At 43.6% G+C, this 19,407-nt stretch overlaps 1 protein-coding gene across 15 annotated transcripts in view; it reads left to right on the forward strand.

The window, feature by feature from the left end:
* Nucleotides 1-19,407, forward strand: part of CELF2 (CUGBP Elav-like family member 2) — a 503,139-nt gene that overhangs the window by 469,127 nt on the left and 14,605 nt on the right. For 11 of the 15 annotated variants that reach the window (XM_066633616.1, XM_066633614.1, XM_066633620.1 and 8 more), the window contains 2 exons: nucleotides 9,064-9,195; nucleotides 18,305-18,484. In XM_066633616.1, coding sequence (XP_066489713.1) covers nucleotides 9,064-9,195; nucleotides 18,305-18,484 — 312 coding nt within the window. The remainder of the gene's footprint in view (nucleotides 1-9,063; nucleotides 9,196-18,304; nucleotides 18,485-19,407) is intronic. The other 4 variants (XM_066633615.1, XM_066633621.1, XM_066633624.1 and 1 more) reach the window with 1 other exon arrangement.

Raw genomic sequence — 19,407 nt, forward strand, 5'->3', positions numbered from 1 at the left:
CTATCAAAAGTTATGGCCAAAAAAACCAGAGTACAAAAAATGCATGAAGCCCTATGGAAAGTGATACCGAGCCGTATAGCGCATTTACTTGTGAGTAGGCAAACTTGCCTAAGTCCGTCGGAAAGGCTAGACTGAGAGGAATCCAATGACATCAGAATGGTCCCGATCCAATAAACAAAGCCCCCAATAAACACCCAGGAAGGAAGTCCCTCCCCCCAAGCAGACGAATGTATTGAGCGTAAGGAAAATGAAACTAAGCCTCATTTACTCACGAGTAAGCAAACATGCCTTGTCTGGTGGTCAGGCCAGGCAAAGGGAATGTGAAACCATCACAATAGTCCGGATCTGATAGAACTGGAGCTCAAGAAATGCTCCAGAACACAGCCCCCCCCCCCACTAAAAAGGATCAAAACAGAGGCTTCAGCTGACAAGGTGAACTTTTTTGAGACTTGCAAAGCCAGGTGGATCCTGGCAGTGATCTGGTTTAAACAGAAGTTCTTAAATTGAACTGGGCACTGGGTAGGGCTGAAAACCTTACTGGTTTTGAAGGGGGGTGTTATTGCAGGCAGGCTACTGAGGAAATTCACTTGGTGGACCAGGGCTGGCTTCTGCTTATTTAATTATTTGTTTTGCTTTAATTATTTACTTATTTATTTTAATTTGCCTGATGATGTCACTTCCATCATGACACCACTTCTGGTGGGTCTTGGACAGACTGTCATTCTAAAAAGTGGGCCCCAGTGCTAAAAGATTGAGAACTGCTGCAATAAGTGTTAGTAAGTTGACACCCTGGGGTGGGGGGTGACACCACTAGTGACTAAAATCACACTTTGGAGGAATAATACCAGCATGTTATATATCAATCAATGCGTAATTTCATGCAGAATGTGTTCTATCTTTGTTCTATCAAAAGGTACAGCCAAAAAACCAGTGGAGGGCGGAGTGATGGCACATCACAACGCCCACCACCTAGGGTGTTGCCCCGCCCATTGCATGAGGGGTGACGCACTGGCATCACACACCAGGTGGCGCGAACCCTAGTGACGCCACTGTAAGGAGGCCTCATGAGACTGAAACACCCCTGCAGGATACCGTGTGCCACATTGGTGCAGCTGTATCTATGTGCAGGGAGTTAAAGTAGGATTGAATTGCCATGAAGCTCCCAGTTAATCTTTCTCAGCCTAACCTACCTTACAGGGTTGTTGTGAGGAAAAAAGAGAGGAGAATAGTTGCGCCACCATAAGCAACTTAGGTTATCAATGCAATAAATAAATGCAGATATTGTAGTAGCAATTATAAGGGTTACCAGCAGCTTTCAGCATAGCAAGATGGGTATATTCTGCTTCCCTTCCCTGCTATGATGACATTTGTGGAAGCCATGTTCTGCACCTTCACAGCTGCTCACAGGGCTAGTGTCAGGGGTTAACGTCTTCTTGCCAAGAACTTGACAAGACCCATATTTTGGGAGAGAACCCACTGATGAAAATTAACCTAAGCCCCCCACATCTCTTGCCATTGCCACCTGCGCAGCTACTCTGTCCTGACCCAGAGTGAGGAGACAGAAAAACAGTTGCTTCTGCTTGCTCAGTCTTTTGCCATTTCTGTCTGGGTGGCAGTGGGAACTGGACCCATAGAGAAAAGAAGAATGAGCAGTGGTGATGAGGAGGAAGGAGACTCACTGAGGACATCTTGCCTGAGTGACCCTGAAACCTGGAGCCCATGCTGGATATTTACATCTGCAGTCTGATGCGTGGGGGGGGGGGGTGCAATGCAAATTCCAATTTACCTGCTACATTGAATCTCACTGAGACAAAGATAATCAGACTCTTTGGGTTGGTTCAATCTTAGGTTTTGATAAACCCAAGAGATGTGCTTGGGTTTCCACACCCAGTGGAATATTTGAATTATTTCTTTGGAGTGATAACCCCCCTTGCCATCTCATAAACTGCTTTTTAGAGAGAGTTTCCTCAAAGTTTAATGGACACTTCTCTGGCAATTGCAACAGATGTTGACAGGTCTCCGTTCTGGAAGGCTGAGAAACAGTTTGTGATATGCAACAATTGCAACAAACAGCTCAAAAGGGAGAAGTCCATAGACTGTAGTAGTTCAGAAGAATTTGATAGGCAGGCTCAGGCACATCTTTAAATCCAAGCATTTGCCTTGTCCAATTAGCAGCAGCCAGAGACAGCCACTCATGTGGGTGGCTTCTGGGTGCCCTTAAGGGTGATAGAACAGGAGAGGCAGATCTTAGACATGGAAAATTCTAAGCCATAGGAAAATCAGTTGGAGGGTGCCTTTTGGATTTTCTGCTTTGGGTTTCAGGACTAGTTGTGGCACCACCGTCTCCTCCTAGAAGAATCTGCTGGCACCAATGCTAGTATGGGTCTATCCACATTTGCTGCATCTACCAGAGAAATGTCCATCTTATCCTTATCAACTTGATGATTGGAAGTAACATCCTAGCAAGAGGACTGAACTCACAGACTCGAGTGTTTTTGTGTGTTTTTCTCCCCTTTCACGTATCTGCTCTGCTGGCAACCCTTCTTGAAACCTTGTGCAACCTTAAAAAACAAAGCAAAAATAAAACAGCTGTTGCTGTTTTGCTACAATTAATTCACTTGATCTCCCAGATAAATGAAGAGGATTGATTCTGGCAGCCTTGGCTAGTTTGTTCAGAAATCTATTTGCACAGATACGGTTTCTGTTCTTTACCCTTGGGATGCAGTTTAAATTATATATGGGTTATTCATTATGTTATCCATAGCACAAAAGGTTGCCTTTGTTAGGTAAAGGCATTCAAGTTTAGAACACAATTGATTGAAATGTGGACCATTTTTATAGAAAATCTAGGATGCTTCACTAGAGAAGCATCACAAAACGTCTAAGCGCGACATCCTTTAAAAGCTTTCCTCTTTTTTTGTTCACATTAGCACAATACACATCTTTCCAATAGGCAGTTCAAACTTGCTATGATGACATTTTGTTATAGGCCAGTACACCCACTGTGCTATCTATGATTTGCTTCCAAAAATGATCCCAAAATAGCTTTACCTGTATGACAGTTTTCTAAATGAATTGGCATAGACAGTTCATCTTGCAAGATGCTGGTTTTACAATTCTGTATCTTATCTCTCTAAAAATTCACTATATATTTTTCTGTATCAGTAACATCTTGACAAAAAGTAACATTTTATGAGAGAGAGAGAGAGAGAGAGAGAGAGAGAGAAAACTAAAATTGTGGGAAGATCTGACTAATTCAAGGTAAAGGCATGAAGATTAAATTTTTTTTTTAATTTTATAAACTGTCACATCTTTTGTAATGCTGTTTATTAAGCACTTAACTAGAAGTGAAGGAGGCGGGGAGGAAGCATTCTGGGGCGGGGGGAGGGCAGGCAGTTATGCTGGATACCAACCCCCGTTCTGGGGGAGTTCGGAATGGCTTCAAGTCACTCCGCTCTCCTCAGACTTGGCACAAGTCCAAGGAGTCCCATAGGGCCAGGCTACCTTAGTTTCCCCTTATCTCTGGCTGAGCCACTTTGGGCCCCTATCCTGCACTGGATAAAGCACAAACCTCTTGGCTTTCCTGTTCTAGTGCAGGATATGTTTGCACCCAAAGTCATTGATAAAATTGATGAAGACAACCAAGCCCAAGACAAAGACCTTAAGTACTCCACTCGAAACTGTCCTCCAGGTTGATAAGGAGCCACTGATGAGCACGCTTTCTGTATAGTTGCCCAGCCAATTGTGAATCCATCTAAGACAGCAATTTTCAACCAGTGTGTCATGGCACACTGGTGTGCCACGAATGGTATGCAGGTGTGCCATGGGAATTTGGGGGAGGGTCATTTATTATTAAGGCCATTGGGGGATATTAGCCTCCCCACCAGCAGCATGGTGTGCCTTGTCAGTTATCAAAAAGCAGATGGTGTGCCTTGACAATTTTAACACCTTGTCAGTGTGCCCCAAAATGAAAAAGATTGAAAATAGCTGATCTAAGGGTTGTATCATCTAGACCAGGGGTGCCCAAACCCCAGCCCTGGGGCCACTTGTGGCCCTTGAGGACTCCCAATGTGACCCTCAGGGAGCCTCCAGTCTCCAATGTGCCTCTGGCCCTCCAGAAATTTGCTGCAGCCCACACTGGCCCGATGCAACTGCTCTCAGAGTGAGGGCGACTGTTTGACCTCTCACATGAGCTGCGGGATGAAGACTCCCTCCACTGCTTACTGTTTCATGTCTGTGATGCAGTAGCGGCAGCAAAGGAAAGGCCAGCCTTGCTTTGTGCAAGGCCTTTTATAGGCCTTGAGCTATTGCAAGACCTTCATTCATTCATATAAGTTCATCTTTAATATATTCATTTATGTAAACGTATGTAAATTTATTCAAACTTGACATGTAATTTTTTTTTCCCCAGCCCCCAACACAGTGTCAGAGAGATGATGTAGCACTCCTGCCAAAAACTTTGGACACCCCTGATCTAGACCACTGGTTCTCAAACTCTGGGAGTTTGAGAACCAAAGTAAGCCTTTGCAGAGCAGGGTGGTAAGCAGTGATGTAGCCCTTATTTTATTGGTTTGTTAATCAAAATGTGGGGGAACCCTGCTTTACTGAAATTACATCCACAGCATCCCACTATCCACTAAAACCAATCAAAAAAGGAGATAAGATTTGTCCAGCAAGATTTATCTGACAAATCAATGTTGGCTTCTAGTAATCACTGCACTGATATCCAGATGTATACAGACCAATTATTTCACAAGTTGTTCAAATATCTTTCTTGGTATTGAAGTCAGACAATAATATCCCAGGTCCTTCTTTTATCCCTTTTGAAGATTAGGACAATATTAGACCATCTCCAGTCTTGTGGTCCCTCTACCATCTTCCAGGATTTCATCTTTCAGGATTTCAAGTCCACATACAACCCCCCGCTTTGGCTAATGAGCCAATATAAACATTTGTACAATAACTCTTGAAGGAGAAGATGGATGCAAAGTAGGAGTTGAGCAGTTCCACCTTCTCTTTGTCACCAGACAATAATTCAACTTTCTTACTAAGTAGCAGTCCTACCATTTCATTCCTCTTCCTTTGAACACACCTAAACAGCCCTTTTTGTTGCTCTTTTCATCTCTGGCCGCACTGAGCTTTAGCATTCCTGACACCCTCCCTATGAGCTATTTGCCTATACTCCTCTTAGGCATAATAAAACTCCATCCATCAGTTGCCTGAGCAAGAGTTAAGCATGCCCAGTAGGCTCCAAAAGCACTAACATGTTCCACAGCATCCCCTGATACATAGAAAATACTACTGGGGAAAGGCACACCCAATCTCATTTGAATCATGAATCATGTAAAGGACAAGCAATTCAGTCACAGGTCTACAACTACTCCTTGAGTTTATCTTGAATCTCCTTTGAATCTTTACATTCAGCAGTAACCATTTTGAGTAGAAATTATGTACCATTCCAATAGCCTGGATTTTGTTTTCCTTGCCTTTCCATGATACAGGTTGCAGAAAAAAGGAAGGGGTTGATCAGAGTATATATAAGCTAACACATATTCAGGACCCACAAGTATCTCTGACCCATGTGCCATCCTCCCCCTATGCCTACCCTTCCAGAGGCACATAGGACCAGAGGAGACTATTAGCAATTATAATAAACACAATAAATAATAAACACAATTTTTCTGTCTCCCTACACATGGAGTGGCCTCTAATGGCCCAGGAGGGGATAGGATTAGCAGACCCTGCTCTGCTGGATCCTGTCCTCTGAGTTGAGCTGAAAAACCCGACATGGAGGTTCTTTCGTCTGCGCTGGCAAAACAGCCAGCACAGACTTAAGAAGCCCCATTGCAGGGCCTGGGACTTTCTTTGGAGAAAGGGGATGAAAGTCCCCTTCTCCCAAGGAGACCTCTGGCAGCCTCTATGGGTTTGCTGGATACAGCAGTTGCCATTTTGGTGCCTGTGCACCCAGCTGCCCCACAGAGACTAGGATTGGGCTGTAATTTAAATTCATGGGATTTCAGCTGTTTTGTAGTTGCTGATGCCCCTTGATAGCAACTGTCAGTAATCATTATTGTACAGTGTTTTTAAAATAAAATAGAAGGAAGAACTGCTTCAGTGCTTTGGTCATTATCTTTCAGGCATCGTTCTCATGGACATATTAAATTTGTGCCGGGCCTGTACCTCTTAAATTGCAAAGAGGACTCGTGATGAAATTCTCCTCCATAAAAAAATCCTTGCATGTAGAAAACCAGCATATCAAGAAGAAGGGTTGTTAGCTCATAAGCTCGTAATTGCTCACATGAATCTTCACGGAACATAGATATCGTGATTCATCTATTGTTTCAATACTATCTTTTTGAATACTGCCCTGGGAGCATATTGATATTTCAGTATGCAACACGGAGATAATATTTCCAGCACAAACATGAGGATCAATTTGCTGTGAACTACCGTGGTATAACTCCTCTGGCTGTGTAAATGTTGTATACTTCATCTGTTCTAACAATTAGGCTAACCAGTTGTGGGATAGCATCAAGAAAAGCTGCTTAACAGTGTTAACAGTATTGGAACAACAAGCTTTCTAAGAACTGAGGGACAACTACTAGCTGTTTATTCAGCACTGCTGTGAGATTTTTCAGTTCAGAATCACAGAGTCTCAGTATCTGTTTGATTTGTTGCAGTAGGATCTCTGAAAGACAGCAACTTATGATTTTTCTTTTCAGCATTGAGCAGATTTTAGTAACCCAGACAGTCTGAGAGTTAATGCAGATCGCATTTTTGGGCCCAAATCCTAACCCATTTTCTAGTACCTGCAAAGCTGTGCCAATAGTACGTGTGCTGCATCCTGCAGCTGGGGGGCACTCACGGAGTCCTTCTCAAAATAAGGGAATGTTTGTTTCCTTGCCTAGGAGCTGCATTGCCCTTATGTCGGTGTTGGAAAGTGGGTTAGGATTGTGCCCTCAATGTCATCATCAAAATAAGCACCTCCTACCCTACCCTCCTCCTACCCAATACACCCTATTGAACTCTGTAATCTTCTTGCTCATATTTTCATGTGCAGTGAAAATGTGCACATCAACCCTTCCCATGCACCCAAACACTGATATGAAAATATGGTGTAGTGATTTTTTCCAATCAGTATGTCAACTACTGAACTGGTAAACAGAACCAATGCAAGGAGGGCCAGTAAATTCTACCCATAGCCCAGGCAGCAGTTTCAATGTCTGGTTTGTGAACAGCTCTCTGGGTTTTTTTATGTTAGTGTTGATTAAGTGGGAAAAATTTGGCCTTCAAACTGATACAATTTGGTGTGATAACAATGTGCTAATTTGTATTGGCAACCTTCAGTCTCGAAAGACTATGGTATCGCGCTCTGAAAGGTGGTTCTGGCACAGCGTCTAGTGTGGCTGAAAAGGCCAATCCGGGAGTGACAATCCCTTCCACACCGGGAGCAAGTGCAGTCTGTCCCTGGTCTGTCTCCCTGGCTATGGGCCTTCCTTCTTTGCCTCTTAGCCTCAGACTGTTGGCCAAGTGTCTCTTCAAACTGGGAAAGGTCATGCTGCACAGCCTGCCTCCAAGCGGGCCGCTCAGAGGCCAGGGTTTCCCACTTGTTGAGGTCCATCCCTAAGGCCTTCAGATCCCTCTTGCAGATGTCCTTGTATCGCAGCTGTGGTCTACCTGTAGGGCGCTTTCCTTGCACGAGTTCTCCATAGAGGAGATCCTTTGGGATCCACCCATCATCCATTCTCACAACATGACCAAGCCAACGCAGGCGTCTCTGTTTCAGCAGTGAATACATGCTAGGGATTCCAGTACGTTCCAGGACTGTGTTGTTTGGAACTTTGTCCTGCCAGGTGATGCCGAGGATGCGTCGGAGGCAGCGCATGTGGAAAGCGCTCAGTTTCCTCTCCTGTTGTGAGCGAAGAGTCCATGACTCGCTGCAGTACAGAAGTGTACTCAGGACGCAAGCTCTGTAGACCTTGCGTCCTGTGTGCTAATGTGCTAATGTGCTAATAATGTGCTAATATACCTACATTAATCCCTGATGTGACCAGCAAACGTGCACAATATTTGTGTTCTCAAATTGCGTAGGTGGGGTGTGGGGGGAGGCAGGGAGGAGGTATTCCGGGGCAGGGGGTAGGCGGAGGGAGGACAGGGAGAGGGCGGAGCGGAGGCATGCTGAGAGGAGACAACAGGGTGAGGGAGGCGGTACCGGTGGAGCTTTGCTCCACTGAATCCTGAGCCTCCATGTCGGGCTGTCCACCCAACATGGAGGCTCTAAACTGACCCTCAGATCATCGTAGAATTGAGCCCATTGCAGGGCTACTCACTTGACTTGGGGGAAGGGATCAAAAGTTCCCTTCTTCCAAGGAGGTGGTGGCAGCTGCCTGGGGAGAGTTGGATGCAGCGGCAGCCATTTTCGGCACTGCTGCAGCCCCGTGCACCAGGCAGCTCAAGATTGGGCTGTAAGTTCAGTCTCTTCCAGTTTACTCTAGGTTGTACCAATCATACAATTTTTAAGAAACAACAGTCCATTCAAGTCTACAAGATAGAATCAGAAATCGTTTTCTCTTCACATTTAGCTGCTCAGATTGCTCCTGTTCTATGACAGAACCCTAATGCAAAAGTCTTTTTAAGTGCAGTGAAAGTGCAGTGACTAACTTTTTAATTAGTCAACCATTTATTTATCTCTCATTTGAAGGATTTTTAACCTATTTTTCAACTAAAAAGGTGCTGTCAACTTTTCACTAATCTCTTTTTTCCCATCTTCAAGAGTTTGTTCACAAGTAATGTGGGTTCATATAAATACCAGGAAATGACCAAATAAAAGATTAATTATTCCTGGAAAAGTGTTTGGTTTTATCCTTGGTTTCTGCTTTATATTGACATATTTTAAGGTTTCTTAAAAGGTAACTCAGCCAGCCAAATTCCAGAGAGTCTCCACTTTCTTATATTTACAGCAGAAATTTTGTGATTTATAATTGTGAGATGCACAAACGAATGGTAATCTGTGATTGAATAACTGCAAATTCAATTTACTTGTTCTGCTTTCACCTACTTTAGTTGCGGCATCAACAGCAAATTCCACAGCTGGGGCAGCCATGAATTCTTTGACTTCTCTGGGGACTCTCCAAGGACTGGCTGGAGCCACTGTTGGACTGAATAATATTAATGCACTAGCAGGTACCGTAAACAGTGAGTATTTATTGCTGTGGTGGACACTCAGCAATTTCCCTGTAATCACCATAGGAACACTAGCAGCTATAATATAGTTAATATTACTGTGAAACATACATGTGCAAAATGATTCATAAAATCAATAAAGCTCTGTTCTGGGCATCAGTAATACCAAGGTCTAAAAAGTTATTGTTAAAGGATAATGATGCCCTCTAATACTAATGTAAATATTTTATTGTGATAGTGTACCCTTTCTTGCAGGATGTACATATTATGAGGCTTGCATTTGTATAACCAGAATCTTTTTCTGGTTCTTTATGGAAGCAGATACAATTGAGGAGAGACAATTGAGGAGACAATTGAGGAGGGGGAATGTGGAACTTCTGCTAATGCTATTAATAAAAATATGTCATCACTGTGTTTTGCAAAGGGGGCACGATGAGTTGAGAGGTGGTAGCTTGGGTCATGTACAGCACTGGGGCCAGTGCAGCACCCAAAAGTAGATTGGTGATGACCTGATGACACTGTCGTGTCACCTCTACCTGCTTCTGGAGTGACCCAATTTCAGGCCAATCAGAAGTGGGGTGGGGGGTGCCCAACAAGAGCTTTGCTTGCTGCACTGACCTCCATGCAGAGTGCCAGCAGTGGCTATGGGCAGCCCGCCCTCTACTGCAGCATGCCCCCCCATCAGTGTCCTATTTGACCAAATTGGTAAAATAGGCTTAAAGCCAGTCCTGTTTGCAACTAGTTGTGGTGCATTTTTCTACTAGTTATTAAGCCAGAATACAATATAAGTGTCCCCCATATCAGTGGATCCCATATTCACAGATTCACTTATCAGCAATTCTCTGCCCTTTGCATGCCCATTACTTACTGTGGTGCCAAACATTCCAGTCTCTTCCTTTGCAGCCTCTTATAAAAGGGGAATGTGAGAAGCAGCCATCCGGAATGCTAGAGGAGGGAGACAGCCTGAATGCTAACAGGAAGCTTCCTGCTTCCTGCTTCCTGTTAGCATTCTCTCCCTCCTCTAGCATTTTGTATCAAATGCTGGACAGAGTATCAGGAAGTAGACAAAAATAAAAAAGTTCAACCATCTCCTCATTTTAGAACCTGTTTGGCCCTTCAAACAGATGCATTCATTTTTGGTGTAATTGGGAGAGGCCCCTATTTAAAGTCAGGAGCCTGCTGTCATCACATGTAGTCTGGCCCTGAATGAAAATTGATCTGAAAAGGGGAATTTGGGTATACTGTACTGAAATTGTTTTGCTAATGGCCTAAATACTAAGAACATACCGTATTTACAAGATAACCATATACTGTGTTAGTTTTATACTGTGATGGCTTCCTCCAAAGAATCTTGAGTGTGCAAGTACTTCTGTTGCAGATCCCTAGCACTCATCCCATACAAAAAAACATAATAAAGATCATGACATAACACAATCAATTCAACTAATGGAGAACTACAGTTCCATGGGGAGAGTGAATGACTTTTAAGACTCTATGTGTGTTCTATACTTGCCTAGTGCTTTTTTATTTTGCTTTGATTTGGTAGTTTGAGCAACAAGTGCTCAAGGATATATAAACAAGAAAGGATATGTTTATATTGTCACTCTTTTCAATTATTATGGGAAAGCTGCACTACATATAAATACGTAATAAGAAAGATGCCAATTTCAGTATTATCTGGGAAAATCTGGTAGAGCTAGAGTAAGGATTCCAGATTTCACCCCAGCAGGGTGAGCTCCAAAGGATAGGTCTAAGCGGGCATGTGCTAGAGCTCATGACTCCCATAGGGTTCTTGCCTCTCTACCCTTTCATTGGTTGCTGCAGGAGTTGCAGTAGCCTTTAAGTTCACATTGGGAATCTAGAGACATATGATAAATCTAGTTTTTCCTAAGTGAACTTTGAGGCTGTGGCAGCTGCTGCAGCAGCCAGAAAGATTCTCCTAGTAGCCTTCCCAAATTGTTTCAGAGAGTCGGGATCCTAGGAAATGGTGTGGGATACAGTACAGGGGCCTGCTGTAGGAGGGCAAAACCTTGAAAACACAGAGGCCACTGCCGTTAATGATGCTTAATGATGCTCACAAAAGCTGCCTCTACTCATTTTTCAAGAATTCCCCTTTCACAACAGCCTGTGTGCTGCATCCCACACCATCTTTGTGGGCTCCCTGATCCTCAGGAGTGGTTTATCAGGTGCTGCCCTGTGGGAGAAAGGGTGTGATATAACCTCCTATTGACTGTGGATTTCCAGTGCTAGAATTGCTGCTACAGCTGGGTCTGCACTTGGGTTTGTTGCATAGGTTGTCTGCAACATACAGTACATCCACAGTGTCTCCATCTGTGCTGCAGTTTGGCTCAGCCATGATGTCAGAGCGGTCATGAGTGAAACCAGCACGTGATTATCAGTGCGTTATGTTGTAAACACATGAAGGATGAAAAATGGTCCCAACTCCCATCCCTCTTTTCTCTGGAATGCATAATATAACCCTGCACTATCTAGTTCACAATCACTACACTATTTCCTGAAGTCACAATGTACAGTTTTTGACTTTTTAATAGTTTTTTTAATTAATAATCACCACAAGGTTGTAGGCATGAAATGTGTTCCTTTTTCTTTTTCGTCCTCTCATTTGTCTTCCATGTCATCTGTGGTGTCAAATGCAGCAGTGTTTCTTTCATTTCTTGTGCCCACTCCACCCCTTCCACAACCCTACAAGTTTCAGGTGCAAGACAACTTATTAATGAAAAGCTGTGGAATATCACATCTCTGCCAAGTGTTAACATTGCCTGAGTGATACTAATTTCAAAAAGTATAATTTATGTACTAGAACCCTCTTAATTGGCACAGACCACATTGGAAACAGAAGCAAGACGCTTGGGCAATTATCTTGATTATAAAATACTCATAGGGATACATTGTCCTAGAATTCATATAGTTGAAAAGATGGGGAAGGGATTGTGAGGTTATCACATTCCTCTTCCGTCTACCAGGACTGTTCCCAAAGGCATGTCACAAACTGCCTGTTCTATTTTAAGTTAGTTTTGTGAACTATCTTCTCACTTTTTTTGAGAGAGAGAGAGAGAGAGAGAGCGAGAGGACCATTTCACAACCTAATAGAAGTGCTAATTTTTTTGTCCAAGCAATTATATTGTTCAAATTATACTGCCTTGTCTTCACTCTGAATATTTGGGGGGTTTATAGCATTCATAACATTCATGAACATATGCTGCCTTGTGCTCTTTTAGAGCATTGGTTCACCTTCTGGACCAGTGATCTCCAAACCACGGGATCGCTGTGTTTACAAAAAGCCTTCCCTGCTGCCCATGGCGCTTACCATTCCACATGGCTGCTCTTTATCTTGCAAGCCAATCTCATCAGAAACATGCTCCAGGCAGTCACTTCCATCCTGAAATTGGGGCACCTCACCTGCTGGGGTGATGGGTAGTGGAAGAGGCTGGCAAGCACAACTTTCTGACGAGATTGGCTTGCAAGATAAGGAGCAGCCATACAGAATGCTAAACACCTCACATGATGGGGAAGGATTTATCCAGGCGCCTGATCTGGCCCTCAGACTGGGGTCTGGCGCCTGCTGATCTAGACCAGTGGTTCACAAATGTTTTCACACTGGGACTCTGTTTTTAAAATGACACTCTATTGGCCCCCCCTAGCTTTACAAGAAAGGTTATCTATTTTTATTTTTTTACAAGTAATATTTTGTTTATTTATTTGCAAAAAACCCAATATATTTCTTGTAATGAGGCAGCCCTAATGAATAGTGTCACGGCTTGAGGAGTTGAGTTTATGTGACCCAGCCTTCACCTGTCCCACTACCTGTCATTAACAGACTTGGAAAAAAGCACACCAGAAAAAAGAAGCTCAAACATTTATCTCTCTGTAAATACACAAGCTTGCAAACTGCAGGAGCTCAGTGCCTTGCAAACTGCAGGAGCTCAGCTCTTTGCAGGGCGGTGAGCAACTATCTGATTTCTTAATAGCATCAGGGCTTGAGGCAATTAGTTATCTGATCTTTCCATCATCTGTGTTTTCACTGGAGGCTCTGCAGGACTCACCAAAAACTGGATCACAACCCACTAAGTGGGTCCCAACCCACAGTTGGGAGAAATGCTGATATAGATTGTTTGCCTACTCCAGCACTGGACAAATGTTAGATTGGAATTTACCAGTGCACAGCAGATGTTTTGCAGTAGACTGACAAGGGGTTCTGACTCCCAATTGTTTAACAACTGCAACCACAAAAAAATCTTTCCTTCTAAGTTAGGCTGTTAGCATCCCTGATTTGTAATAGCTCACATGTAGACTTGTAATTGCATATGTAAGTAAACCCAGTGGATGTTTTCACGGGGTGAGCAGGTAATTGGCTCTGTCTTCACAACCATTATATTGCACTGGGCAGCGGTTTTAGTGAAAAAAAGAAAATAAAGTAAATCCTGCAAGTTTGAAGTTGGCTCACTCTTGATCTTCTCCCAGTGGCCTTGGCCAGATGTCTTTCCTAGCCCTGCTACTCTAGATTTGGAAATGAATCTGGCTCCTTATTCATGTATTTTTGCACTGAACAGTGGATCTTCTCTAAAATATGACCTGTTGTAAGAAAAATAGTCATGAATGTAGGAAGTCAACTTATACTAAGTCAGAAGATTGGTCCACCTAGTACTGTCTACCTTGACAGCTCTCCAAATTCTCAAACTTTGGTCTTTTCTGAGTCCTCTGCCTTTGGTCTTTTAACTGTGAAACCACAGAATGAACTTGAGACACCATAAACAGGAAAAACCTGCGGAAAAATGGGTCTTATACAGGTTCTGCTTCTCACAGTTTTAAGTCCTATTAAAAGCCATGTCCATGCAACTAAGATATACTGAATGTGTAAAGAGAGAATAGAATTTCAAATTCAGGTCCTACTCTCCATGCATCCATCAGCAATACAGCATAGATTTTGTAAGTGAATATAGCTGGTTCTGAAGATCTGATGAGCATGTGGAAAGCAGTGGCAGGACATGGTACTTCCCTCATCTGTGCAATCAGCAGACCTTAATTGGTCATGTGAACTGGATTTATATTATTGTCCATTTGGCCTTTTTGCACAGTCAGCCAAAGCATTCCTCCAATTGCATTTTTGCCTTTGTGATTCTCGCTTTTCAGTTACAATATCCCAATATTCTGTTCATACATAATAGATGGCGGGAGATAGCTGCAGGGCATTGCTGCAGTTTTTCTGCTATTTACTACCTTTAAGCAAAATCTGTAGCTGCAAAGCCTCCAAAGAGACAAGAGGCTCCACAACCTTCTAAGAAATAATAAATAAGTAGCTTTAACACGTGTGGACTAAACACACGTGTGGGCAAAGTTATGCCATTCTCTATTAATTTTATTACAAAAAATATGCAGCAGATGGCTGTTAGGCTCACACAACTAAGAGCACAATCCTAACCCCTTATGTCAGTGCTTTCCAGCACTGACATCAGGGCAATGCAGCTCTGAGGTAAGCGAACAAACATTCCCTTACTTTGAGGAGGCCTCCTTGAGTGACACCCAACTTCAGGATGCAGCACACATCCCATTGGTACCGCTATGCCAGTGCTGGAAAGCACTGACTTAAGGGGTTAGGATTTCACCCTACTATACTTAAGTTGACTCACCAATTGCAATAGCAAAAAATGCAGTATTTGGGGGTGAAATACTGTATTTTGATTGCCAGGAAAATGTGATGTCCCATGCCTCATGTGGAGCCTTGAAGGAAGACATTGGAACTGTGTGCAGCAAATAGGAATAATTGTGCATATGTGAGAACTAGTTTGGTGATGGGTGACTGAAGCCAGGGCTTCCGGGAGAACTTTTATCAGGGTGTATAAGGCTTCTTTTGGGTCCCTTACCAAAGGGGGAGTGAAGGGGATGAAACAAAGCAAGGGGAAGGTGGTGATGGAACAAAGCAAGGGGAAGGTGGTGATGGGGCAAGCAGAACAGAGGTGGGGATGACGCAAAATAGAGTGGAGGGGAGAGTGCAGTACAGTCTAGGTCTGCAGAGTCAGAGTTAGCAGCTAGAGTCAGTAGCTAGAAAACCAAACACTCCTAAGTCTTTCTAAAATCTTTTAAATATAGAAAATCATTGCAGAAAATTAGCATCATTGTATTTAGGCTCACACTAGAGTGGAAAGTGTCTTGTGTGCACCAAAACATACTTCTGCAGCAGCTATAGGGCCCAATCCTATCCAATTTTGCAGCACCAATGCAGCTCCAATGCAATCCTAAGGTAAGAGAACAAATGTTAGAACAATGTTCTCTTACCCTGAGGAGGCCTCCATGACTGCCACTCCTCCGCAGGATTCAGTGCATGCTCCATTGGCATGGCTACATTGGAGCTGGAAAGTTGAATAGGATTGGGCCCGTAGTCCCACAGCTGCGTCCCTGAGCTCCTATACACTACTTCATGGTAAGTGGATCCACCAACCAAAGAGCTACTGTGGCAGGCCAGTTTCCTCCCAGATTTGACGCTGTGTAAAGGAGTGTCATGTATGCATTCCTCAGCCTGGCGTATATGGCTTGTGGCAGCAGCCGCTGTCACTCACCCATGGTAGCACCCCCAGTACCCTGTGCAGACAGTGAGTCCAGGTGAAATTGGAAAATGTGAGATCTCAGGAAATTTCTGGGTCTCCTCCTTTTTCACCTTGAGCCCCCCTTTTCACCCTGAGCCCAAGTACAAATTGCCCCCCTCTCATGGACCCTGACTGAAGCAGATAAGGGATTCTGTTGATGTACCCCTATCCTGCTGCCCAACAGTCTCCCTGACTCAATTGGCAAGAGTTGTCTCAGGAGTGGAGTTGACTCCTCCTGACTGATTATTCTGGGGTTCTGAGGAATTCAACATCCATGCAATGACGAGATGCTCATGAGCATATGGTCTCCTTGACAACCATGGTTCTGAGATATTACTTGGCCCTACATTCCCTTCAGTACACATGCTCGATATGATCTTTTTAATTAGATAGGAGGATAATCTAAATGGAAAGGAAGTGGTTGTGATGTCTGCCAGTCCAATCCTATGCTGCAGCAGCACGGTAAATGCCTGCTGTAGCAATCATAACCACTAACCGGGCAGCACAGGTCCCACCTCGGAAGAAGGGGACTTTTGTCCCCTTCCCCTGAGTAAGGTGAGTAGCCCTGCAATAGGGCTACTCGATTCTACGGCAACCCTTGGGTCGCTGTAGAATCCAGAGCCTCCATGTTGGGCAGCAGACCCAACACAGAGGCTCAGGATCCAGTGGACCATAAGATGGATTGGTGTTGAGTTTTAATGCTCTAAGCTGCCTGTGACCAGGATACATGAGGGACTGTCTTCTTCTTGCCCCCTTTTGTCATCATCAGAGGCTGTGCTCCAAGTTCTCTCACTGATGAAAGAGCAGTTGGGTGTGACTTTGGGTAGAGTCTTTTCAGTTGCAGCCACATGGCTCCAGGACTCTGTGCCTCTGGAGGCCTGCCAGGTCCCCTTGCTTTTAGCTTTAGGGACCTGGTGAATATGTTTCTATTTTGCCAAGCATTTTGGTTGTTTGGATTGCTTGCAAAATGTAATCCTTCTCCCTGCCTACATTTTCATTTGTTGTGATTGGTTTTTTATGATTTGACTTTTTTTGTGTATTTTATTGTTTTGACTGTTCTGTTTTTCTATTGTGAGTCACCTTGGGAGCCCTTGAGCTGGGAGTTAATTAATTAATACGGCCGTGTGTTTTAATGTATCATGTAACTTACACAGACAACAGTGTTTTTTAGAGAACTAACTTTGTCCATGGCACAGGTGTTCCTTTCTTTTGCTTCACTGTCCAAATAGATTTTGCAGGTTGGTGGGGGGTAAAATAAATGTTACCTACAAATGCATGCAGCAAAACCTTGAAAGGCAACCTCAGAAGGGTCAAAGCCTCCACTTGTGAGCAGAGGGGCAACTATGAGGAAGCGTACCCAGTGCTTTCCTGCAGACTTTTTAAACTTCAAAATTGCCCCCCCCCCCAAGCTGCATTCTCTCTCTCCAGGCTTACAAGAGTACTTGTATATCCAAAATTCTGGGAGTGGGGATTTGGTGGGGATTTGGTGGGATTAAGGGGAGAAAAATGCCCAACAAGGAAACAGTAAGTATACGCACACACGATTCTTCAAGGCTGAAACTTCCCTGGCCATTTTTCATTAAGAAATAAAACCACACCAAAACCGCCCTGATTTTGTTACACACATTTGTGTACAATGTCTGTTTTGCCCTTGTAGCATTACAAAAACTCTCAAAACATAGGAACAGATGCCTTCTTTATGCAATATGTGGGAGGGGAAGCAGGCTTAAGCCCTCTGTCTCTAACCTTCACATATTGTTGAGTGAAACTCTGAATAGAACATACCAGTGTTTCAGGACCCTGGAAAAAAAGGTCAACACATCAACAAGTGGACATGATTTTGATTCCCCATGTCCACATGTTCATATCTGCACACATGTCACATAAATAGGGTTAGTAGCTATTGTGGGATGAGCGTCTGTACCATGGCCAGTGACATCCCTATCACAACACCTTCGAATCTCCTAAAAATTATGGCCTGTGGGTCCAATCCTATCCAACTTTCCAGCACCAGCACAGCTGCAGTGCAGCCCCAAGGTCAGGAAACAAATGTTCCTGTACTTGAGGAGGCCTCCATGAATGCCCCTCCACAGCAGGGTGCCATGACACACCCCATTGGCATGGCTGCATCAACACTGGAAAGTTGGATAGGATTGGGGCCTGTTTCAGTTATAACTGAGGAAGCAAAAGTGTGTGGGAACTGAGAACACAGCCATAAGTGTTGAAGCAAATCTGTCCTGGTGACCTCAGTACTTGCCAAGAGCAACTTGCATGTGAAACTGAGTCGTCACCAAAGTCATTCTTGACTGGAGTCTCTGTGTGCGCGTTTGTATTTTTTAACGTTGTTGTCGCTGTTGTACTTCCCGTGCCATCTGGTGAAGTGTCCAAAGTTTTTGCATGCACGGCCATCGTCATCGGTGTCATATTAATGCCAACGACTTTTTGAAAGCACTAATGAACAAGTGCAATTTCTTTTCTCTATTGTTGGGTTTTTTGTAAAGTTGCTCAAATGCTCTCAGGTATGGCCGCCCTGAACGGAGGACTCGGTGCAACAGGCTTGACGAATGGTACCGCTGGCACCATGGATGCCCTCACCCAAGCCTACTCAGGAATTCAGCAGTACGCTGCTGCGGCACTGCCTACATTGTACAGTCAAAGTTTGTTACAACAACAGAGCGCTGCAGGCAGCCAGAAGGAAGGTAAGCACTGCAGGCCATGGAAGGAGGGGGTAATCAAAGGAAGCCGAGGATAAGACTGTTATTTTAGTCTGCATCTCAAAAGAATTGAAATTCAGTCAGTCTCAAAAAAATTTTAGTCATTGGTGGCTCCTTTTAAAAGTTTATTCATCTCCATCTTTTTTTTTCCTTTCCATACTTTTATTTCAATTACTGAACAAAGATTTGCATTTGCTGCAGCAGTGTTTCCACTCACTGGTAATGTGAAAATCCACCCAGCCTGCAAAAAGATGCCTCTGATTAAGACCATCTTGAAACATGCCTCCTTTTAAGAATGTTTCTGTCCATGTACACAACAAACTCATAGTTTTCATTGCTAGATTGTTTTTGGAGGTTAATGACAAGATTCATTGTCTTTACACTGAAGGATTCCCTTTTTAATTGAGGGTCTTGAGGGGAAGCAAATAAATGATTGATTGCTTCTCACTCAGTGCCAATAGAGCAAAATAAACCTTGGTGAGCTAACACTGAGAATAAATTAATACTAATTACAAGATGCTTAATGTAACAAGAGAAGGCTTCCCCCTCCCATGTTATATCCATTCCTGTTCTCTCTTCCTGATCTCCATGGAATATTGTTGGAATATTGTTTTATTGAGGAGGTTTCCCCTCACCCTAATTTCTTGCTCATTTTAGACTGAAAGAAAGAGACATCAAGTATGTTACAGGAAATTACATCATTGTTTTGACTGCCAGGCAGCAGTGGTATTTGCTGCAGTAGTTTTGCTATGAAACTGCAGTAGTTTCATAGCAAAGAAATAATATAAACCACCCAAAGAGGAGGAATTTTTATAGCGAATTCTCAGTGTCCCAGAGAAGATATATATTGTGATGTGTTTCAGTCATATTGAGCATAATCCAACAAATGCAGTTGTTTCTGAGCAGGG

Source organism: Tiliqua scincoides, chromosome 7, assembly GCF_035046505.1.
Source record: "Tiliqua scincoides isolate rTilSci1 chromosome 7, rTilSci1.hap2, whole genome shotgun sequence".
NCBI lineage: Eukaryota > Metazoa > Chordata > Lepidosauria > Squamata > Scincidae > Tiliqua > Tiliqua scincoides.